This window comes from Spermophilus citellus (genome assembly GCF_964194105.1).
Source record: "Spermophilus citellus genome assembly, chromosome: 1".
Classification (NCBI taxonomy): domain Eukaryota; kingdom Metazoa; phylum Chordata; class Mammalia; order Rodentia; family Sciuridae; genus Spermophilus; species Spermophilus citellus.
Window position 1 is genome coordinate 40,845,086 of NC_138182.1, and position 24,950 is coordinate 40,870,035.

General features: G+C 40.6%; 1 protein-coding gene across 1 annotated transcript; it reads left to right on the forward strand.

Annotated features, from left to right (window-relative positions):
* Window positions 1–21,331: 21,331 nt before the first annotated feature.
* On the forward strand, window positions 21,332–22,765 carry LOC308647201 (sperm motility kinase Z-like; the record flags this gene model as incomplete). The annotated part of the gene is made up of 1 exon (XM_081291206.1): window positions 21,332–22,765. One exon carries the CDS (start codon window positions 21,332–21,334, stop codon window positions 22,763–22,765), a length of 1,434 nt encoding a protein of 477 aa, XP_081147332.1.
* Window positions 22,766–24,950: the final 2,185 nt, after the last annotated feature.

The window sequence follows — 24,950 nt, forward strand, 5'->3', positions numbered from 1 at the left end:
TAATTCAAACTATGCATTAGGCGATATATCCTAATCTTCATTATTGAAAATATGGTTACTGTTAACAGTGTAGGTATTCCATAATGTTATTTGATTCTGAATCTTCTATATTTAACACATTTTTATTTTGCCTATAAAAGTAAGTTGGACAAGGTTCTCTTTCACCAGAGATGTGAATTTAAAACAAAGATGATGGTACAAGCACATATTTTAGGCATGAGTTTTGTTAAATGCAATATACTTCTAATTAGTGCTTATTACATTGCAAAGTTTAAATTGAAAAAAATAACTTCTTTGTCTCTCCCTTGCTTGCCAGGGTAATGACTTAATCATTTCATATGCTGCTATGTGTTGCTTTTCTCTAGGAATAAAAAAGGGCCTAAGGGAATAAATGCCATTTGGAGATATTTGTGATCTTGCTGAACTACCCTGGTGCCCAATAACCTACAGACCTTTAAAGTTCTCCATTTTTAAGCATGTCAAATTTAGGAAAATTTGGGTCATACTAAACAATGATGAGGACCAGGATGTGCCCTTTCAGTCTTGAACAGGTGCATAGAAATCAATTTTGCTTCTTCCACGCATGAGCAAAATTACTTCTTTTCTGATTTCATGTGGCATTTGAGGCATCAGGGATGTTGTGAAATATATGAGACATTTTATAGGAAACTATATGTATACAGATACATAGAGGCAGGGATAGATAGGGTGACTGCACACCAACACAGTCCAATTTGGGTTCACAAAAGTACAAGAAATTGACTTTCTAAGTATCTATACATTTTATGAAGGCTAGAACTAAGTTCATGTTAAGTGTTCTTTAATTTATCTGTCCTCTGAAAAGTGTGATTGAGAAAAAAATGGATAAATGAAAGTAATGTTTTATCTAAGGATTAGATCCTGTGTGGCTTGAAAGACCCCTTAAAACTATGAGTAGATCACAGATTCAAGAAAGGCTTTAAAAGTTTTGATATTGTAACTGTGATGGGTCAGGGTGTCCAGGTACTTGATGAAACACTATTCTGGTTGTTTTTGAAAGGGCTTGGGGATGCAGTTAATATTTTAATTGGTAAAGTTTTCCCTCTATCATTGTGAGTTGGCCTCATTTAACCAGTAGAAGTCCTGAGTAGAAAAAAAGGATCCACCCTCCCTGAAGTAAGATGGAATTGTCTATCTGCTGGCCTTCAGCCTGGATCTGCACCATTGGCTCTTGTGGGTGACCAACCTACTGATCCACAGTTCAGATTCAAACTTGCCGGTCTTCATAAATGGAGGAGCCACTTCCTTATAATAAATCAATTTTTGTATATATACATATCCTTTTGAGTTCTTGTGGAGAGCTCTGGCCAGTATAGTAACTGAGAAATTGTAGACAAGTTACCTAATCTCTCTGAGGCAGTCTTTCCTTATCTCTAAAAAATGGAGATAATAATATTTTCTATTCACAGTTAGGATTATATGTGATTGCACACATATAATCTGATTCAAGATGTCTAAAATTAATATACATTTCTGATTGTTTACAGATAGTAACTCATTTAACCCTCACAACAACCCAATGAGATAACATCCCCATTATAGATGGGGAAACTGAAATACACAGGTGCAGTAAACTACCTGAGGCTACATGGATAGCAAGTACTGCAGCAGAGATGATGTTATGTCTTCACTTAAACCAGTGACCACTTTCCTGGGCACTCTGGAGGGCTATGTGTCCTAGCCCACTTGTGTTGAGGTAGGGGTACATAACTGATTTCATTCTAATGAAATGCAGGCAGAAATGATGCATGTTATTTCCAGTTCTAGTTATAAAAGACACCCACAGGTGTCACATGCCCTTTTTCCCATTCTGAGGCAACTGTAAGGCCAGTGGTTGATGATGGCAGAACTGCCAGATCTAAAATCCCTGGGTCTCTGAATCAGTTGTTATTTGGAGAATTGCTTTCACGAGTTCCTTATCAGAAACATCAACATTGTGCTTTGCATAAATGAACAATGATTTCTCACTGAGTCAAGTCTCTGAGATCTCAGTGGTCTCATAGAGCTTCACTTGGACTATCTACTGGTGGGGGTTTCAACTGAGGCCTTCTAAATGTAGAGATTATGCCCTTAAGTGGTATGGGGTAATCCATTTCAGCTCTTAGCATGAGAAAGTTACTTAGGAAATATTAGTTATAATTATTAGCTTACTTTCTGAAAGGTCTTCTTAACTGAAAATTAAATATATTTGGCTATTTGGTTTAAGTAAAGCTAAACAGGTTTCTTTATCATTGGACTTCTTGATATACACATTGAAGTGCATTATGACCTTAAAGAGAGGAGAGAGTATGAAATGTTTCTCATAATTACTTGTTCCATTGAACTTTTCTGTAAAAAATACTTTTAGGAAACTTATTTAGATGCAGCACATATAGCAAGAACTGGAGCTAGACTTTCTGGGTTTATCCCAACTTCCCCACTGATAGCAGCATGACCTTGGACAAACTGTGTCATCTTTCTGAACTTCAGTTTCTCCCTAGGCAAAGTGGAGATAATAGTACCTAACTACATTACAGTATGAAGTTCTGTCTAGAACTCCAACTGGCTTGTAGTAAATGCCCTGAGTATATGTACACACAAGCTAATGGTTTGTCAATTAATGAATACGTACCTTTTCTTGCCTTATCTACTGTGTTCTTGCTGTTCACAGTTAGGATTTTCTACTTTGTGAGCTCCTTGAAAGCCAAGGGTGCTTTTTTTGATATTGGATCTTTACTATCCTAATGTGTGTGAATACTTACTAAGTATATCCTCGGTAGTGGTGGAAGAAGTGAGTTTAAAATAGATCTCGTTCCATGGTAGAAAGGCAGTAATCTGAAACCAAGATTTTTGTTGTCTTCAACAACATTCAAGTTAAAAAAAATGCCCACCTTTGGGTATTATCATCTATAGATGCCTGGATGACCAGAGGTTAACAAATAACCCCAGTCAAAATTCTGGTGCTTTGTACCCAATTTAAGATAAATAGCAATTCTTTGTTTTACTTCTCCATACTTGGGCTAGGAAATTTTAATTAGGCAGCAGAAGTAGATTAAGGACTATTAGCTTAGTTTTCCAACATTTTCTCAAAGATGTAATTGTTATTATCATTACTTTTTGAAATCATTAAGCACCAGAGTGTGCTAATCACAAGTTCTCCTTTGTGCATATTGGTTGTATGATTTTGGGAACTTTTAACCAGTATTTCTAATTGTTCAGAAGGGAGAGTTAGCTCAAACAAATGCAACTCGATGGACAAAAGGTCAAAATGAATTTTTAAAAAAAGACTAAGGAACAATTCCAGAAAAAAATAGAAAGATGAAATTAGTCAAGAATTACATCACCTGGAGAGAAGCATCAACCACAGTGCTTTCAAGGCAGCAGTCAGGGGAGGAGGTAAATGAATACCAGGTAGAGTTGGGGGACCCCAAGAGTGGTCTTGCAGAGAAGTAAGGGATGCAATAAGGATATCTGGATTGTGCTGATGATGTAAGATACACATTTGAAAAGTAAAAGGTAATTAATCCGCAACCACATGTTGGCTTTGCATGTATCTCCTATCAAAAGAAAAGAAGAGGGCAGGGGGCTGTGGCTCAGTGACAGAGCACTTGACTAGCATGTGTGAGGCACTGGGTTCAATCCTTAGCATCACATAAAAATGAAACAAATAAAATAAAGGCAAGCTGCCCATCTACAACTACAATAAATAAATAAATAAATAGAACATTTTTTGTGCTGCAATATTTTTCAAATTGGGATTCCCAAATTCCTGAGATGGAAGTATGTATTCCTGAGCAACTCAGTGATTTTGGTAGGAATTTTCATATATTATGTTTTCATTAGGATGACAAAACTGTCACCCCTTCCATTCAACAAATGGATATTCCAGGTTATTTGTATGATTACATTATTGTATGGAAATATGATAGAATACTTTCACTTCTCTTGCTTTCAGTGTCTGAGTTTGTTGTGGATTTGTGAGAAACAAATAGGCCAATTGAAGATGAAAATGAAATGTTCATGTCATGTGAGAATGAAATGATGTCATGATGTACTGAGCTAGGAGTTTGAGTAGGTAAAGGTGAGGGAAGAGTTGAGTTGCCACATGGCAAAAGGTTGACTCAATAATATTTTAAAATATGAATGTTTTGTGTCCATACTGTTTTTAGCGGGGACGTGGTAGAAATTCTATGCCACTTTGATTTCCCTTGCATAGTGACTTCTAGAAAGAATGTGTAGGAGGTAGAGACCATTTATATACAATGAGGGATAAGAGTAGAGGGTATCTGAACTTGACTCTCAAAATGGAGTCCTATGGACTCAATCCTCATAGATTATGGTTGTCAGGTTTATCTGGGAAGATGAGGTTGTTGACAGAATGAGGAAGATTCCGGTGCTTCAGCCTGATATGGACATGGAGTAGGACATTGGAAAGCTGATGGAGTTCCGTGGACAGAAATGAGGGCCCTCTTCACAGTGGCAGGCATATGTTGAGAAAATGTTTCTCCATGAACATTGGTATAGGTAGAGAGTTTGGAGATCACAGAGTTTCCTCCTCTGTCCCACCACCGCTCTCCTACACCCCCTTCTCATGCATTGGTACTAGCTAAGAACCACAGAATTTAAGTGCAGTCATGAGGAGAAGCAAGACCCTGCACTAACTAAGTTTCTATGCCTTCAACAGATGATAACTAAAATTAGAAATTAAATGGAGTCATTGAAATAATGAAGAAAATGTTTCTCAGGTACATGGGAAATAACAGACAAAGGTGCCTGCCTTTAAGTATTCATTAGAGACATACCAACTCAAAAGAACACAGACAATAACAGATCAGTCCCTATTCTTGTAGTAAACAGTGATTTATTTTTTAACAAAACAATATTATGTGTCATGAGAAATTAATGCTAATTGGAATTTTATTGGTTTTATAATTTTGTTTTCTATTTAATTTGTTTTGGTTTTATAGTGATTTAAGAGCAACTAGAATTACCTTCAACTCTATGTTTGTCCATGTTGAATAGCACAATATGAATAAGTTACATAATGTAATTTATTCACATTATGTAATAATTCATTTAAATTATGTATAATTTATTCACATAAATTTAGTAGTCCATTATAATGATTTTTTTGAATGGAGTCAAGAACTTTTGAAATGTTGTGAAGATAAAGGTGGTAAATTTCAGGGAATATATGAACATGGAATTAAGAGTACAGTTGGGTCTCAGTATCTGTGGCTTCTGTCTGCAAATTCAAATAACCTTAGACTGAAAATATTTGAAAAACATGTTGCTCAAGGGTACTGTGCAGTCATGTCTATGATGACTGTATCTATACTGAACATGTATAGACTTTTGTTTCTTGTTATCAACCCTAACAATATACTATAGCAACTATTTACCTGACACATTATGTTACGTACTAAAAGCAATATAGAGATTATTTAAAGCATATGGGAGGATGCACATAGGTTATATGCAGCTATGCATATTTCATTTTACCTAAGGGTCCTGAGCATTGGGAGAATTTCATGCCAAAGAGAGGTCTTGCAACCATCCCCCATGGAAGGATGAGTATATTTACCATTGTTTTCCATCTTTGATCAGGAATTGACTATCACTAGCTGCAAATAATTCCAATTAACTATAAAACCCATCTTTCAATGGGGAAAATATTCCAATTTCACTTGAATTTCATTTAGTAAGCATGCATTGGGCACTGCTAGGCATCAGAACCTGTGCTATGTACTGTGGGTATGCAAAGATACAATTTGGACTGGACTCATGGCTTCAGAGTGAGGTTCCAGTTCTCAGTCTAAGCCTTGAGACTCATTATCATGCACTTCCTCTCTTGTGCTGGGAACCCTGCTCCCACCACAGGAGCAAGACCAGGATAGCCTGTTGGAGGGTGAGACCAAACCAAACCACACAACTGTCAAAAAAAATTTGGAGCAGAGAAAAGGGAATAGTGTACAAGGTCACCTTGGAAGGGAGTGCAGTCCACAGCACTAAGTGAGGTCAGTCAGGGTGAGGACTAGAAAAAGAGTATTGGGTCTGGTAGCAACAAGCAGATACCGATGACTTCTGAAAGGTGGTTTTTAGGGAATGAAAAAGGTTTTCTCCCACAGGGGAAAATTTTCTCATAGAAAGAAAAAAAAGTCAACAATAACAACAACAACAACACACACATAAATCCCAAATAAAAAAAGTTATGACAGCTCTAGTTTATCATCTCATTATCAGGCTCTGATAAGCATCTGTGATGCATGTGAAGTTTTGGGTTGAAATGTAGGTGATCTTGTGCTCTGTCTCAGGAAAGTGGTTCATGCATTCTTTCCTGCTGATTGTGCAGGTGTTTGGTTTTTTTCTCCTTCATCAGAAGGATGTATTGCCTGCAAGCTCTGGGATGAAGTTTATTTCTTGTTCTTTGATATTCCTAGTAAGGGGCTCGGTGATTTCAAATGCCAAGATCATTGCAGTATTAAAGCATTATCATTAGAGCTTATGTAACATATCTTTGGGAATAACTAGGAACATGTATGCTGTGGTTTGAATGATGGTAACCCCTTCAAAATCCATGCTCACCCTTTAATCCCCAGTGTCACAGTATTAAGAGGAGTGGCCTTTAGGAGGTGAGTCAGTCATGAGGACTCCACCCTCACAAATGGGGCTCAAAGTTAAATGGAGCACTCACTTGTCCATCTGACTCCTGCCATGTGAGGACCCAGCAAGAAGGCACCATTTTGGAAGCAGAGAACAGTCCTCACAAAACGCCAATGCAGTGCCTGGATCTTGAACTTTCCTGCCTCTATATCTGTAGAAAACAAATTCTTCTTCTTTATGAATTATCCATTCTAGAGGTGTTTTGTTACAGCAGCACAAATGAAATAAGACAAAATGAAATAAACACTAATTTTCTGGGGAATTAAAGTAACTAGCAAAATAATTAGAGAAAGCTCATGAAAAATCTTTTAGAGTAGGGCATTATAGATGCAAAAATCTTTCCTCTATATTGTATCCTTTCTAAAAGCAAAGAAACAAACAAACCAAAAAAAAAAAAAACCATGAAAAAAAATTGCTTGTGTTGTTTTCCTTACCATTGACTTCTCATTGCTGTAAGATGAGTCTTGTCTCTTCCTTCTTTCTATTGATGCCTTCAATCAAATTCCCCAAATTTAAAACCATGCAAGCTTTTTCTGGGCCCTCGAGCCCCAGGAGAGGATAACCCTCCACTAGGGACAATACATGCAATTATTGCTTCTAGTTCTACCACAAGCACCCCTGCTGCAATCTACCTCAGTACAGTCATCTTCCTGGCTCTGGAGTTTGGGCCAGGGGAGATCACAAGTTATTTAGTGCCAGGGACTATGCAAAGACCATCTGAGCCTGGACATTGTTGAACATGTGCTGTACCAATGCCCTCCGGTCCCTCTCCCTGTCATTAAAATCATGCTAACAGCACTGGCGTATACACGAGCTCATCCACTCAGAATGACCCCACTTCTTTAGGGCAGCACTGAGAAAATCTGAACAACTTCTGTGGACCAAAAGAATCATTTATCTCATCCTAGTCGCTGAGTCTGAGAAGAGCTCTTCTCCCAGCCCTAGTTGCTCACAGGCTCCTGGGGGGAGTTCTAGGGAGGGAAGACGTACAATCCAGTCTTTCCAAGTGTTCTTTTCTGTTAAGGTCTGTAAACAAGTCAAGATGGCACCTGGCATTTTGCAGAGGGAGTGGTTTGTGAAGTAACGCCAGAGAGCCATTAAGTGTGGAGATTCCTTATTGGTTGACTGCTGTATCTAGTTTATGTTAATTAAGATAAGCTGTGTGGAATGTATATATACCCCTCCTGTCCTACAATAAACGGCTCCCACTCCAGCTGTATCAATGTACACAAGTTGCTCGTTACCCACGGGTTAGTTTGCCCAGCCAGCCGGGCTGCGGCACTTTTCCCAACAGCAACAATAATCTCCAGAATACCCTATTTTACCTCTTCGTCTTCTTTCCTCTACAACTTCCACTTTCACTCTCCCCTATGTATATATTCCTCAAACTGGACCTCAGCGTTGACACCTCCCTGTTTGATATGGGTATTTCCACTTCAACAAAACTTTTTGAACACGTACTCCATTCCTCCTCTGCTGGAAACTATGCCTGAACAAGCCATGGTCTCTTCTCTGAGGAAGCTCCAAAGCACTTGGTTCTTAAACCCACTAGAGCAGAGCCCACCAGTGTGGACTCTCAAAGCAAGTTTGGCACTTGGACATCTGTCTGGCATTGTACTTATCACCTGCTAGGTGCTCCACAAACACGTGTCCTTTAATCCATTCTTAAATTTTTTTGTGCCTCAGTTTTTTCATCTGTAAAATAGTGCTAATAACCTTATTATCCTTGAAATTACACTAAGGCCTATAAAGTACCTGGAAAACAATGAGTGTTATGTAAGTTAAGATAATAAAATTATTATTCCATTCACCATGCTAGGCCCTAGGCTTAGAGCCTGAATAAAACAAAAATATAGTGCATTCCTCAAAGGAGTTAACAATTAACTATAATAAAGTCTAATTAATAAATAAATGAATTAAGTGTTTGTCTCATTGGCTTAAATTTCAACCTCCTTTCAATTCATTCTTTTTCTCCTAGGATAGAAAAATAAATGAAGCCTTTGGATACCTGTGACTATGGGGTGTTGGGCACCATTGTTTTGACTGGGGCAGGTTTTTATTTGAATCATAAAAAGGGATGACCTTCTATAAGTTTGTTCATACAAATGTTTTATATTTTATTTATTTTGGCAATGCCATCTATGACTTTTTGATGTCCTTCTAGAAAAATCCAGCATGGTTCTATTTTGTTAGAGCAGCTCCCTTCTCCTATAAGGGCAAATCAGTCCTTGAAGTGTGAAGTTGGCAGGTCCCACACTGCAGTACTCACTCCCTGTGTATTTCTGAGATCAGTCATTTAATTAAACTATGTGGAATCTTATTAATTCACCAGTGACAGTTTTAGCTAATTGAAAGTAAGCCACAGCGCTGATCTCATTTAGTACTTGTTGTACCCAAACTAATACCATAGGAGCAAAAATAATCACTTCCAAAGACTCTAAGAACAGAGCTTATATTTGAACGTTGTTTCCAACGATAATATATTTCAAACATGCTACCCATGTTATTCCCAAAGAAAAAGGCAACATGGAACATTTATTTCTGTATCTAAGGAGCCTATTTTGATAGACTGTAGTTAGCTCATTTTAGGTACATTTCAGCTTTGGAACTCACATTGTAAAGCTATATCAACTACACTTTTAAAATCAGACATAACTGATTTACAGAAAGTTTCATATATTAAGATATAAAATTTGTTAAGTTCTCTCTCTCTCTCTCTCTCTCTCTCACACACACACACACACACACACACACACACACACACTCACAATGAAGCCATTATGGTCCTATATAACCCCTGTCCCTCCTCATACCAGCTCTACCCAGGTAACTGCTGATCTACTTTCTTTCTGTCACTATACATTATTTTGCTTTTTACAACGTGTACTCTTTTGTCTGCTCTTTTTATTCAGCGTAATTATTTGAGGATATGTTCTTATTGTTGCATGTATCAAGTGTTAATTTTTTAATACTGATTAGTATCTACTGGATGGATACACCACCTTTTTAATCCATCTACTTATTAATGGGCATTTGAATCCATTCCAGTTTTTTGGAATTATAAGTAGAGTTATTTTCATTCATAATACATTTTGTAATAAGTTTTTGTATAAATATATATTTTCTTTTATGTTTGGAAAATATTTTTGAATCATAAGATCTATATATATTTAACTTTTTAGGACACTTCCAATATGTTTTCCTATGTCTTTGTAAAATATTACATTTCTATGAGTAATCTATAAGTACTCTAATTCTCTGTCTTTTTGCTTGTTTGTCATGGCCAGCCTTTTTAATTGTAGCCCTTTTAATAAACACATAGTGGTATCTTATTGTGATTTTAATGTGTTTCCCTCATGACAAATGATGTTAAGTGTCTATTTATGTGTGTGTTTTCCATTCTTATAACTTTTTTCCTAAGGTGTCTGTTTAAAACTTTTTTCTTATTTTCTTCTTGGGTTTAAAATTTTGTTACTGAGTTTTAAGAATTCTTTATGTACCTGGACACATATCCCTTATCAGACACATGGTTTGCTAATATTTTCACCCAATCTGTGGCTTTTCTTTTTGTTCTCTTAATAAAGCCTTCTGTTTTCATCAGCTTTTGCATCTTAGTGGCCAAAAGACCTGAAAAGAACAACTTAAAGGAGGAAGAGTTTATTTTGGCTTGTGGTTTCAGAGGTTCAGCCCATTGGTCGGCTGACTGCACAGCTCTGGGCCCAAGGTGAGGCAGAGCACCATGGTGGAAGGGTGTCAGGAGGAAAGCAGCTCAGAACAGGGCAACCAGGAAGCAGAGAGAGAGAGTTTTGTCACTAGGGACAAAATATAAACCCCAAAGGCATGTCCTCAGGGACCTACTTCTACCCTACTTGCCCAGTTACCACCCAATTAATCCATGTCAATAGATTAATTCACTGATTGGATTGAACTTTTCATAATCAAATCATTTAACCTCTAAAACTTCCTGCATTGTCTCACACATGAGCTTTTGGGTAACAACTCCTATCTAAACCATCACAGCTTTCAAAGAACAAAAAGTTTTAATTTTGATGAAGTCCAATGTCTCAATTTCTTCTTTCACTTATCATGCTTTGCCTGGCTAAAAATTCTCCATCTAACCCAGAGTTGTAATTTTTTTTCCTTATGTTTTATCCTAGAAATTTTATGGTTTTCAGTTTTATATTTGTTTCTTTGATCCATATGAATTAGTTTTGGTACATGGTCCAGAGTATGGATTAAAGTTTATTTTTGCAACCAAATGTGCCAGAACAACTTGTTGGAAGGCAATTATCTCTTTTCCTTTAACCTCTAGTACCTTGTTGGATAGAATTAAGAGTAGACATCTTGTCTTCTTCTTCTTCTTAAAGGGAATAACTCAATCTTTCACTGTTAAGTTGGATGTTGGCCATAGGTTGCTTATAGATGCCTTTATAGAAGTACAGGAAGTTCCTCTCTATTCATGGTTTGTTTAATTATTACTCTGAAGTAGCCTTGCTTTGCTTTATGTTCACTATTTTGCATCTGATGAAACAGTTGTTGTTTTTTCTATTGTGCTATTAATGCAGTTTATTTCATTAATTGCTAGGTATAATATTCCAGGTTGAGAATTTTTTTTCTTTCAGTACTTTATAAGTATTACCCTACTCTCTTCTTATTTGTATTGTTTCTTACAAGAAATCTGCTGAGTTACTTATATTTTTTTCTTTTTTTTCTCTGGTTGTTTTTCAGGGTTTTACTTTTAACACTAAGTTTGAGCAATAAGATTCTCATGTACCTTGATAGGTTGTGTGATGACTGCGATTTATTAGGCTCTTTAGTTACAGACATGTCATTTCCAATAAATTGGTAAAAATTTTTGTTCACTAATTTTTCACATATTGTTTCTGTTCCTTCCTATCCTGATGAAATACTTCAATTGTTAGTATATTAGGCTGTTAAAATTCCAGAGCATTTTAATGTTCTATCCTACTTTTAAAAATAACTCTCTCTTCTTTCTGTTTCATTTGGGATAGTTTCTATTACTATCATCCAGTTTATTAATCATTTCTTCTGCAATGTCTAATCTGCTGTAAAATCATATCCCATGGATTTTCCTTCCTCATGTTACAGTTTTGATTCCCAGAAGTTTAATTTAAATCTTTATTTTTTTAACATTTTGTAATAATTATAATAGTTGTTTTAATATCTTTCTTGTTAATTTTATCACCTGTATATATTCTAGGTAACTTCTCTTGACTGATTTTTCTTCTCTATGAGTTTCAGTATCGTGTTTATTTTCATGCCTGACAATCTTCGAGTGAATGGCATTTATATCACATTTCCTTTATCCTTGCTGATTTTAATTTTAGAAATATTGTTGAGTTTTGTTCATGGATATAGTTCAATTTCTTTGAAACTTGAATTTTGAAATTCTGTTTTTAAGGAGGATTAGAGCTGGTTATAGTCTATGGCTAAATATTTCTCATTAATGAGCCCAACCAGTTTGAATCCTCTATCGAATCCTTTTTAAAAAATTGTTATAAAACATTAAAGTCTACAAAGTTAATATAAAATGTAACTCATGTATCTATAGAATCATGGTGTTTTATTTTGTGCTTGTCTGATTCAAAGGCTCAGCTTTCATAATAATATAGCATGCTTGTGTTTAGATGCAGTCAATAGAAATGATAACAGAAGCACAGAAGAGACCTTAAACAAGTCAATGGTTGACTGGTTTCTACAAACTGAGTATGTGAAAGCATGAAGTACACTTTGGTCAAAATGCTGCTCCACATTCCTACATTTTGTTTTTTTAATTTTTTATTTTTCTTCTTATTTTATTTGCTACTTTTAGATAAACATGACAGTAAAATGTATTTTGATATATTACACCTACATTGAGTATAATTCCCATTCTTGTGGTTGTATATGATATGGAGTTTACAGGTCTTATATTCATATACAAACATAGGAAAGTTATATATGATTTATTTTACTGTCTTTCTTATTACCTCCCCCCTCCCTTCTCTTCATTTTATTCCCCTTTGTCTAATCCAGTGAACTTGTAACTCCCTCCCCCTTATTGTGTGTTTGCAGTCTCATATCAGAGACAACATCTGGCCTTTGTTTTTTTGGGATTGGCTTATTTCACTTAGCATGTTAGTCTCCAGTTCCATCCATTTACTGGCAAATACCAAAATTTCATTCTTCTTTATGGTTGAGCAATATTCCACTGTATATTTATATCACATTTCCTTTATCCAATCATCTGTTGCAGGACACCTAGATTGGTTCCATAGCTTAGCTATTGTGAATTGAGATGCTATAAATATTGATGTAGCTGCATCACTGTAGTATGCTGATTTTAAGTCCTTTGGGTATATACCAAGGAGTGGGATAACTGGGTCAAATCGTGGTTTCATTCCAGGTTTTCTGAGGAATCTCCACACTATTTTCCAGAGTGGTTGTACCAATTTGCAGTCTTACTAGCAATGTGTGAGTATACCTTTTCCCCCTCATCATCACCAACATTTATTGTCATTTGTATTCTTAATAATTGCCATTCTGACTGGAGTGAGATAAAAATCTCAAAGAAGTTTTAATTTGTATTTCTCTAATCACTAGAGATGTTGAACATTTTTTTCCATATATGTGTTAACCAATTGTAGATTTTCTATACTGTGGACTTATAGTGTCCCTGAAGGTTTCCAGTACTTCACAGTTTAGGGGGAGACAAATAATAACAACCAATGCAAACAATATAAAGCATTAAACCAAAGAGTTCCTGTTACGATATCTGCAATAGTAATTGTCACAATAAACAAAAATGATATAATCAGTTATTGCCTACGATAAGAAATGTAAGTTTGCAAAAAGGTTTACAATTTTTAATGGTGGTCAAGGAAAGAACAGAAGTGATGTAGGATGGGATGATTATAAAAGGGAGGAGGAGGAAAGATAGAAGGAAAAATTAAAGAGTGAAAGGGAGATCAATAGAGATTGTTAGCAGAAGAAAAGAGAGAAAGAGAATCAAGGGAAATAGATAAGTGAGAGAAAAGATATATATAAGGTAAAAATTTTAAAAATTAAAAATAAAAGAATAAAAAACACAACTGAAATGTACTAATCAAAGATTCTAGTCCTCAAAGTACTGATCTATGAATAATAACAGGCTTTAAAAATGTTAGAAATGATAATAAACAAATATGAATATGTATAAATGTCCATGAACCATTAAGATCACAATTAATAGAAAAAAGAAAAAAAAATCTTAATGAAAAGTTTGTTTCCTTTGGAATTTAATAGATTCTCAGCTTCCTTTCTCAGCCACTAGGTGGGGTGGTCTGGAGTTCGATGCTTGCTCCACCCTCAGGTTGGGGTTGCTGGAGTGAGATGGGTAATTCTGTAGATGGAGCTCCTAGAGGCAGGATTTAGGTTTTGGTAGGCTCCAAGGTCTTCACTGGATGCCAGTTGGTCTCGAGATTTTAAATCACCACACCTCTAGGGTCCAGCAATTGCCAGTCCAGGCTGGAAGACTCCACCCCAGGGATCTCCACTGGGTTCCACTTATGTGGTAGAGGAGCCAGTTCTTAGGCCACTATGTCACTATGTCACCACGTTTCCTGATCTCAGGTTCAGCCTCCAAACTCAGTCACTCTGCCCTGACCCTTTTGAATTCTGGCCAGACACATCTGTCCCTGCCAGTCCTGCAAGCAGCCAGATTGGAGGGCGAGGCGGAGAGCCGGGTGGCTTTCCCACCCGTTGTCCCCTGTGTAAACCTCACCAGGTTTGATTTTCTCTTGGTTACTTAGGCACACTCTATGTCGTGCAATATGGGTTTGTAAGGCCTGTATTGCAGGCCAAACTCAAGTGTGCCAGGAATTGGCTCCCCCAGTGACCACGCCCCTCCCCACAGCTGCAAAATTGTTCCTTCCTCTGTCCTTGCACACAGCCAGGAGAGATGTGGCTTCTTTCCCTTACAAGGATACTACGTAGTATGCCTTTCAGTTTAGTTGGGCAGTGTCCCTGATCTCTAAACTCTCCATACCAGATACTCCTCAGGTCTCCTAAAAATGTGGTTCCTTAAATTCTCTTATCCCTCACTTTGCTTGTGGAAGGACCACTCTGGTTGGTATCTCTGGCTGCAGCAGCGGCTATGGTGCTCGGGATATCTTCCTGGTTTTATTATATCCAACCTCCTGAGTCCCTGATCTGCTTTGAATGTCCAGTATTAAATTCCAGTAAAGTCCCCTATTTTTTTCCACCCAACTTGCTGAGAAGCTGCCTATCTGCTTTCCTGGTTTCATGCCATGGAGCAGCCAGGAAAGTGACATTCTTTATTCTGCTATCTTGAAACCTCCCTTCCCACTTTGACCCCATCCCACAAACAGCTGCCCCTTGCTCCTCATGAGGCTAGAACCATTTGTCTTTGGGAGACTGGACCAAAGGAAAGTCCTAAGTAGACTATAGGAGGTTGGGACCACAGGGCAGGGGATCCTGGGGATCCAGGTGCCTAGATTACTAAGAGGAGGGGTGGAGCCTGTGGGTAGACAGTTTCTTGTATTGTCTCTGCTCCTGTGGAGCTGGATGTAGCCAGAGGAAAACCACAGGCTTCTGTTTCCTGGATATAAGGGAGGGACTAGCCATGGCAGGGGATGGGGAAGTAGAAGACCGTGGATGCAGGGAGATAGGTAGATGAGGTAAGCAGGCTGAAAAAGTGAAGGGAACAACATATCTGATTAAATCATATGGTGGGATTCTTGCATTGGTAGTCCTTTTGGCTGGGGAGCCACCCACACTGTGTGAGGGTGCCAAGGCGCTCAGTGTCCCATTTGAATGCGAGTTTCCTGTTGTATTTGCAGTTGTATCATTTATCAAAGAACAGTATTTTAGTTTGTAGCAAAGCGAAAAAAGGGAACTATGATTTTTGGATTCAAACTAGTTGAGGAATTTTTATTTAAAGACAGACATCCTTAAATGTGTGTTTTAAAAAGCGTGCTTATAAAGAATTGCCAAATGAAAGAGCACAGGTTTTTCTTCATCCATCTTTGGAGATAACCTCCAGAAGCCTTGTGACTGAGGACCTTCCTGCAGGTTGGGTCTGACTGATGTTAAGCCTGTGCACAGGCTTGAGTTTGGGGGAGGGGACTGAAGTCCCAACCTCCTCCAGATGTGTCATCAACATTCCCTTTAGCAAGAAGGTAGAGTACAGGGAGGTTGCAAAGAAGCATTAGATCACCAACCATGGTGTCCAGAGTTCTGGGCCAGTGAACCAGCCTTTTACCCACCTCTAGGACTCTTCTGCCACCTCCTTTACACAGAGACAGATAAGTTTCTTATTGCTCAGTTGAGAAAGCTCCCCTTCTGCTGCCTCTATTCCTAGGTCCTCAGTCCCATTCACTTTAAATAAATTCCAATATTAAAAATAAATCAATGAAGCCATGACTCGGTCATTTGTTTAGCAAGTACTATTGCCAGGCACATAAAGATGACTTTCGGGGAAGGACTTCACTGTGGACTCTAGTAACCTGATCTGAACCCTTTCCTCTGCACTCTGTACATTATGGACCCCAGGAATATATGTAGGAGGACCATTGTGGCTGGCTAAAGGTGGCTTATGAAACAAGTGGAAGGTACACGCGTTACTTCCAATCTGGACATAAACAAAACATCCTGCAAGATCTTTCCCCCTCTGCCTGTCTGGAAGGGCAGGACTATGTCAGGAGAGACATGTGATGGAAAAGCCCAGCTGCCTGAATGTGATAAATGCAGTAGGGTGGCACCTGCATTGGGCCTGGCACTAGCAGGAAGAGACCTCTGTTTGTTAGGTCATTCACACTGTGATGCTTACCCCCACAGTGTAAGCTGGCCCTTGTGCAGCAGGTAAGGAGGCTGGGTGGGTTAGTTGCCGTCTGAGTGCATGCAGGCTGCCATAACAGGACACCTTTTACCTGGCTGGTTCATAAACAACAAGATTTTCTTTCTCAGAGGCTGCAGAGGCTGGGAAGTCCAAGATGAAGGCAGATCATTGTCTAGTGATGGTCTGCTTCCTGCCTTCTCACATCATGGAAGGGTCAAATGCCTCACTGGGGCCTTGTCTGTAATGGCTCCAATGCACTTGTGGAGGTTCTGCCCTCATGAACTAATCACTTTCCAAGGGCCCCACCTCCCAATACTGTCCCCTTGGGGGTGAGGATTTCAACATGGGTATTTGTGGGGGACATAAGTGTTCAATCCACAACAGTTACACAGACTGCAAGAGCTCCTACCTCTAAGGGACCCAATATGTCTAGACTTCCTCATATTGGAAAATAAATGGTTGAAGAGATGGAAGACAACTCCCCATCCCTCATTCATCTCCGGTTTCACCACTATGCTCTTTTTTGAAGCAACACTTTTTAAAGAAGTCTGATTTTTTTTCAGGGGTGGGAGGGGTGGTACTGGGGATCGAACCTAGGGCCTTGTGCATGTGAGGCAAGTACTCTACCAACTGAGTTATATCCCCAGCCCCTGAAGTCTGTGAATTTTGCGTTCACTTCCACAACTCCTTTTTTACTCCTCAAACTATTCCAATAGAGTTTTTTGTCTCAACAGTCCCACCAGAACTGTGCAGTTCACTAATAATACCCTCATGACCAAATCCAATAGTCACTTTATTGCCTCTGTCTCAGAAATATCTGCCATAGTTACCTTCATTCTCCTTTAAAAAGTTACCATCAAATTCCATTATAAAAATATATAATGATATAAAGAAAAGGCAAGCTACTGTGAAATTCACCATATTTTATTTATATGTACTTATTTTTAGAAATAGCATCTCGCCATGTTGCCCAGGATGGTCCTTAATTCCAGTGCTCAAACAATCCTGCATTAGCCTCCCAAGTATCCAGGACTTAAGGTGTGTACTACCATGCCTGGCTTGAAGTTCACCATATTTTCGTGATGGCTATAATTCTCTGTAAAGTGGGATCACAATTATTTTGAAAATTTTCATAAGTGTTACTGTGTAGAATAGATAACACAGCTCCTGGTTCTCTAGCTTTCTAGCCTGCAGATGGTCATTGTGAACTATCCAGCCTCTGGTTGTATGAGCCAATCTAATAAATCCTCTTTGTATAACCATACCTCCTGTTGATCCTGTTCCTCTAGAGAACCCTGATTAATATACTATCCTTTCTGTCCTTGTGAGTTTATATCTTTAAAATAATTCCTTAATTGTTGTTTTTGAGCAGTCTTTTGCTCTTGCTTTAGAGGGACACACAAAGGAAAGGTATGTTCAGGCTGCCATCTTGGCAGAGAGCTCAAGCTTGCAGTTTGTATGTGCACTTCAGCTAGACTCTTAACTCTGACACTATACCTCTATGTTTCACTGTCTCAGAGGCACTTTTAACATGGGATGATGTGATTTTTTTTTTTAGGACCCACACACAGAATTTAAGAAGAAAGCAACTATATTGAACTAAAACGTTTATACCATGAAATGTAACCTTTGAGTGTATTATTTAATGAAGTTTTGAAAGGTTAATAATCTTGATAACTGTTTGCTAATCTTGTTCCCAGAATGTGCTGTCCCCAACTGCCAAACTGCAGAATGTATTCCCTTACCCCGTTGCACGCAAACCGCCCACTCGCCCTGACCCGTCAATGAACTTCCCTCCCTGTCCTCTCCAAGGAAAGTATATAAGCTCTGCTTAAGCTGTTCTTGGGGCTCTTTGCTCTATTCAAGTGAGCTCTGAGCCCCAGCATGCTGGACCCCCAATAAACCCTTGGTGTTGCATGAGACAGTCTCTTGGTGGTCTCTTCCTCCGACGCTTGCCCGACCTTTACAGTTTGACAAATATATACAGTCAAGTGAATACCCTAATCAAGCTACAAAGCATTTCCATTATTCGACAGGCAATGAATACCTCTTTGGAAGTAGAGAGGATCGAATTAAAGGAACGGGGTTTAACTGAGTAATATTTTACTACACAAATTGATAAGAATTTGTTTATTATCATAAGGACAACCTGTCACTTTTTTAAAAGGAAAAGCTAATTTTTTTCCTGCTTTTTTGCTCATTTCAAAGCTATACCAGGAGTGTCTTCTTGATGCACCCAGGTGTCCTTGTTGTCATAATGCTGCTGTGACTGTGTTTAGACATGGAGGAGCTAGAGTTGGGGTGGGGAAGAGCCTCAGGGTTCAGAACACTTGGGTTTCAATCCTGGTTCTTTATTCACTGGTGACTATGTGCACATTATTTACTATTTGTGTCTCAGTTTCCTCATCCATAAAATGGGGGAAATACTAGCACTTGCTATGTGAGGTAATTGTGAAAATTAAAGGAGTTTTGAAGTATGTGGATCAGAGCTGACGTAATGGTGAGCATAGTCTGGTGAGAGCTGATATCATCAGCATTGTGTGTAGATTTCAGGGTTGAGAATGGCCTTGTAGTGTACAAGTACTCATGTCCCTAAACCTAAAATATGGAAAAATCATGGCATTGGAAGGAGACAAGTGGCCCTTGGAGATGGAGAGGAGCAAGGTTTCTTCAGCACTGATGTGGACTCAAAAGAGTCTTTCCCAAAGGCTGAGCACAGACCTTTGTTCTTAGTGTCTGTGGTACAGTACCGATCTCTGGGTTTCAAGACTTTCTCATGCAGGTAGCCTTGATTTTTGCCTCCTTTCTCCAGGCAGCTCCATTTCTTGCTGGGCAAACATGATTACAGAAGCAGAAACTAGCAGGTTGCAGCTACTAACAGACATAAAACAACAACAACAACATTTTAGGATGGAATTGCTGTTTCTCCAAAAGCAAATGGTCACAGTTAACTCCTCACCTTCCAAAAGTCTGTCTAACCTATAAGATCTAAAAATTCTTTAGCTTTGTTTTCCTCTCCCATTCTCAGAGTAAAGGAGGCAAAAAGTTACCATAATATCCATGAATGCTGTGCTGTCCTGAAATTTCCTCTACCAGATAAGTTGGTCCCTTGTTTTAGAGTGCAACCTCACAGTCTCAGGTGTTTCTTGGTATCAATTCTGATTCAGTTAGCTTCATTTCATGCGGTATCCACACCACCCAACAAGAACAACTTAGGAATGAGAACTTTATCTGCAGCGCCTAATTTCAGAAGTCTCAGTCCATAGATGGCCTAAAACATTGCTCTGGGCTCAACGGAGGCAGCACATCATGGGGCAAGGACCAAGCAATGGAAAGCTGCTCCTTTCATGACAATAAGGGAACAGAAAGAGGGGAAGGAGACACAGGGAAGTATCACCATTTCAGGGCATTACCCCAATGGCCCACCTCCTCCAGTCACATACTGTCCACCCAGTTAGTCCATTGGAACTAGGAGGGTCTGATCAGGTATAATTTTCCCAATCCAGAAACTTTTACTTTTGAATAGTCCTGCCTTAACACAGCAGCTTTTGGGGAACGCCTCATTTTTAAACCACAAGAGGGTGTAAGCCTATCCGCTTGAATCACATGTTCAAGCCCAGCCTGAGTAACTTAGTAAGAACTTGTCTAGCAATCTAAAGGCTGGGGATGTACCTCAGCGGCAGAACACAAGCTTGAAGTGTGTGAGGCTCAGGTTGATGTGTTGAGTTGCCAGTAAGTACAAAACAAACAAACAAACAAACAAAAGAGTAGGGGGTTCTTGATGGAATGAGTTCCACCCTTCTGCCCTTCCTTCATATGAGTACACAGCACCAAAGTGTGCTTTGACTTTGAACTCGACAGTCTACCGAACTGGGACTAGTTAATTTGTTAATACATCACCCAGTCTAAGGCATTTAATTATACTACTATGAAGGGGTGAAGTCATCTGAGAACACCTCCATTTCTTCCCTCTCTGGGAAGGATACCTTTACTGGCTCTAGGATTCTTGGTTTCTAGAGTTTGTCCTTTATTGCTTGAATATTTCAACTCTGTTTTGTGCTCCAGTTTTTCTAATGAGAGATCTGATGACAATCTTATGGGGAAATTTTGATGAGTCCGTCCTCCCTCTCAACCCCTTAGGTATGTATATTGTGATCTAAAGTGTCTTAGGGAACAGAGCATTTTGTTAAGAATATCACAATATGAGTTAGGTGCTACCATTCTCTGACACCCTTATTCAGTGTTGGAAGAAAAAGCAGTTGAATACCTTGAGTGTAGATATGATGAGGTCTTTCAAAGCCAAAGTTAAACAACAGACTTTCAGACTTGAAAGGAAAAGTCCATTGAAGTACTGTATGATTTTTAATTTTTAAAGCATAAATATCAGTTTCCATAACCCATTGAAGCATAAAGCTTATGAAGTCCTTTCTTATTCTTACTCTGAAACTAGAAAAGTTCCTGTAGGACCAAAGGGACATGGCCACTGGAGATGATGCCTAGGCATGACTGGGTCATTTCTTACTCTGAGCTCACAAGGAGCCATTGTGAAGGAGTCTCAATCCCCAGGTATATAACAGAGTGACTGAGGCTGGGTTTTTGTCCATAAGTACAGGAAGCTCTTGGTGGTGACCTGTCGGACTCCCAGCTAGTTAGTGCGTTTGGTGGTTGGCGGTTGGTGGTTGTGGTCTTTGGCGATTGGTTCTTTGATTTGGGTTTTTTTGTTTTGTCTTGTTTTGTTTCTTGATTTTGTTTGTTGTTTTGATTTGTTATTTTGTTTTTAGCTAGCATCCTTAGTTGGTGTTCCTGCTTAGGATGCATAGTAAGAGTAGTGAGTCTAGTGTAGTGCCAAAGTGGCCTGGCTCCTGCCAGGAGAAGGCCTTCACAGACCATTACCAGGTCTTGAAGGACATTGGGCATGGGGTATTTGGTAAGGTGATCCTAGCCCGCCATCTGCGCACTGGGGCAGAAGTGGCAGTGAAAATCCTGCCAAAGAGACTTTGGAGGAGTTTGACCTGCACTGAAAAACTGGTGATGAAAACCCTGAACCACCCGAATGTGATCCACCTCTTTCAGGTTATTGAAACCCACCAATATGTCTACCTGGTGATGGAGCATGGAGGCAGGGGATCGCTCTTTGACTTCATCCCACCTGGGGGCATGCAGGAGGAGGAGGAGGCCCGGAGACTCTTCAGACAGATCACCTGTGCAGTGTGGTACTGCCACAATATGCACATCTTGCATGGAGACCTGAAGCCCGAGAACATTGTGCTGGATGCCAGAGGCAACATCCGAATCATCGACTTTGGCTTAAGCACCATTCTCAAGCCTGGGCAAGAATGGGACAGAGCCTGGGGCCCTCTGGAGGGCCCCACAATGGACACCTGGCAACTGGGTATCATTTTGAACTTTATGTTGACAGGGAACCGCCCGCATGACATCTTACACCCCAAGTTGGAATTTCCCCAGCATGTGTCCCCCGAAGCACAAAGGCTCATCAGGAAAATCCTGGCAGAGGACCCAGGAGCAAGCCCCTCGGCAGAGGAGATCTTGGCAGACCCGTGGCTGAATCAGGGTGAGGAGAAGTTATCTTTCCATGATGTGCCCCTCCCCGACCTCTCAGACCCCACTGTACTGACAATGCTGTTCGACATGGGGTACGACCCTTACAGTACCTGGGTGTCGCTGTCCCAGAGAAAGTTTGATGATGTGATGGCTTCCTATCTCATAATCCAGCAGCAGATAAGCCAGGGGGCAGGCTGCATGAAGCCCCTGGGAAGGAGGGTTGCGCCTCGCCCATGCCCCAAGGATCCTTCCATTTCCCCTGCCCTCCCGAAGAGGAGGGCGAGTGAGCCTGCCCTTCACACCTTCCCCTTGCCCTGTGAGCATCATCAGCCTCAGGAGGCCAAGGAGTCAGGGCAGAAGGGCTTCAGAAGGGCCAGCTGGCCTGCCATCAGTCTCCGCTTCCTGCATGAGAAGCCCCCCACTCCCAGGCTAGCCTCCCAGCATCACTCTGTGTCCGACTCACCCCAACTCTGCCCATCAACAACAGACAGCCAAGTCTCCCAAGATGCCACCACAGGGTGTCCCTGGGGCCACAGGAAGGGCTGGAAGCGGGTGAGGTGGAGGATGGCTGCCTGCTTGCGCAGACTGTGCTGTTACACACCCTCGTGTGTTGGCGAAAACGAGGCTCCTACACCAGGAGAGCAGAAACCTGCTAGGTTCACAAATCGGGTGGTTCCTACATAAATGGACAGTTCAGATGGACCAAACGAAGAAACAGCCAGCCAGAGGACCTTTTGCTCTGTGGATGCTGTCATCACTATGTGGGCATTGGTCACGTGGACCCCAACAGCTGCAGGACTGAGTGCCTACTGGCTGGGCTTCTCCACATGGGGTCCAGCCAGGAGCACACCTGGATTTACCTGGACATCAGGACTCTCCCCTGCCCCCACCTGCCAGGGACATCAAATGAGACTATTTTCCCTGGGACCCTTCCCTTACCCTGCTCTTCTCTGTCCTTTCTCCCATGCTCCTGAGATGACAGAGATATTAATAAATTTGTTTTTCTCAAATTGCATAGTCAAATTGATGTTCCAAAAAAAAAAAAAAAAAGGCTGATGGCGGAGGGAGAAGGGTCCCTGAGTGAGGGCTGGAGGCCACCAGGCATCCTCTCGAAGGCCTGGATCACTATGCCTCTCTCCTGTTCAATTTAGATACTTACCTCACCTCAGCCAGTGTACAAGGGAACACACAATTGCCTTTAGCCAGTGTAGATGGGGACTCAGTTACCTTAGTGTAGAGGATCTCTTACCTGTAGCCATTGTAGATGTATACTCACTTGCTTTGACCTAGTGTCTTGGAGATTTGCTCTCCTTAACCTGGTTGGATGGGGATTTTGCCTTAGAGCCAGGGTAGATATGAATGAGTTTGAGCTCATGTCCTTTGGCAGAAGGCATCCCTCCCTGAGGTGTGTGGAGAAGATGGGTAGGTGGCAACTGTTGGAGAAATCACATCTGAGAAGGCATAGGAGACCCCAGAGAGTTCTATGACATCATATCCTTCATACTGTTTGCTAGGAAGTCAGAGAAGGGCCAGGAGTTAGGGGTGGGCCTTCCTGCAGCAGTGACTGTATGCCTCACCACCTGCCATGCTGCCTCGTCACCCAAATCCTCCTCATGGCCCCTCTTGGAGGTAGCAGAGAAGGGAACACATGGGGTTTGGGAAGTGGAGATGACAGGCCATCTTATGGATGATATTTGCATAAAAGCAAAATGTACTCTTGTGGAATTGCTCTTTGCTTTGCTTTGAGTTCATTTGAGTGGGAAATACTTGGGTTAGCCAGGAGGGGAGAGGCTCTAACTCTTCCATTCCTGATATTTCCCAAGACTGCGCCCCCACAGCTGTTGTGGCAGCTTCTTCCTGCTATCCCCTCAGTGGTCAGGTATGGATACCTTAAAAAATGTAGGGCATATGTGTCATTTTAGTAGTATGCCATTTTCTGATGGGGCCCCATTTGTGAAATTATCAGAAAATTAACACTTTGCATGTTTTCTATAGAAAATCCCAATGGTGGTGAATCCTTCTAAGGCAAAGCCACTTCCCAGCTCGAGGCAGGGCACAGGGTGTACAGACAGGAAATGGCCATTTTCTGACCCAACCTTGGCCTAGGGAAGGGATTGCCTAAGAGTTGCCTGAAAGGTCACAATGTGCGGGAGGTTCTGGGAAGCAGGAGAGGCCTACTGAGGATCATGGAGGAGTGTCCTGGGGAGGAAGCCCAGGCCCAGGTGACAACTCCAGGCCCACACTGGGACAGTCACAGAGGTGTGCAGGGATCCTGGAGGACGGGAGGGAGGCAGTGTAGAGGAGGAACGCCTTTTTGCATTTTGTGTGGTTGTTCTCAGGAGCAGAAGGACAGGGTGTCCTGGGCTGGCATTTGCCTCGAGGCCTGCCCCTGGGCCAGGCTGGCACTTGTCAGGCAGGTGTTCTCCCTGTGGCTCCTAGAAACAGATGTTGGCCTTCCAATGGGGACAATGCAACTCCCCCTCTCGAGGTTGGAAGGAAGGGCTGTTTCACTTATTATTTGAATATGTGGACGCCGAGCTCCTTCACTCTGAGGCCTTTCCAACAAGTAGAGCACAAACCATAGGTTCCACCCTTACAATCTACACTTGGTTTTCCACTTTGTGTCCCAGATGCCTGTTCCTCCAGGGCCTCCTTGCTCCACACCCTCCTATGGCCTCTTCTTGCCTGCAGGACTCAAGTGCAGTCAAAGGGGGATGGTGACTGTGGTCAGTGCATGTCCCCACCTGACAGGAGTTTATCAGCAGTGGTCTAGAAAGCCAGGTTGACATTCATCTTCACAAACCTGAATAGAACAGGCCTCATTTTTACAGTGACAGCTCAATGAACCTGTTTTTTTTTTTTAAACAAC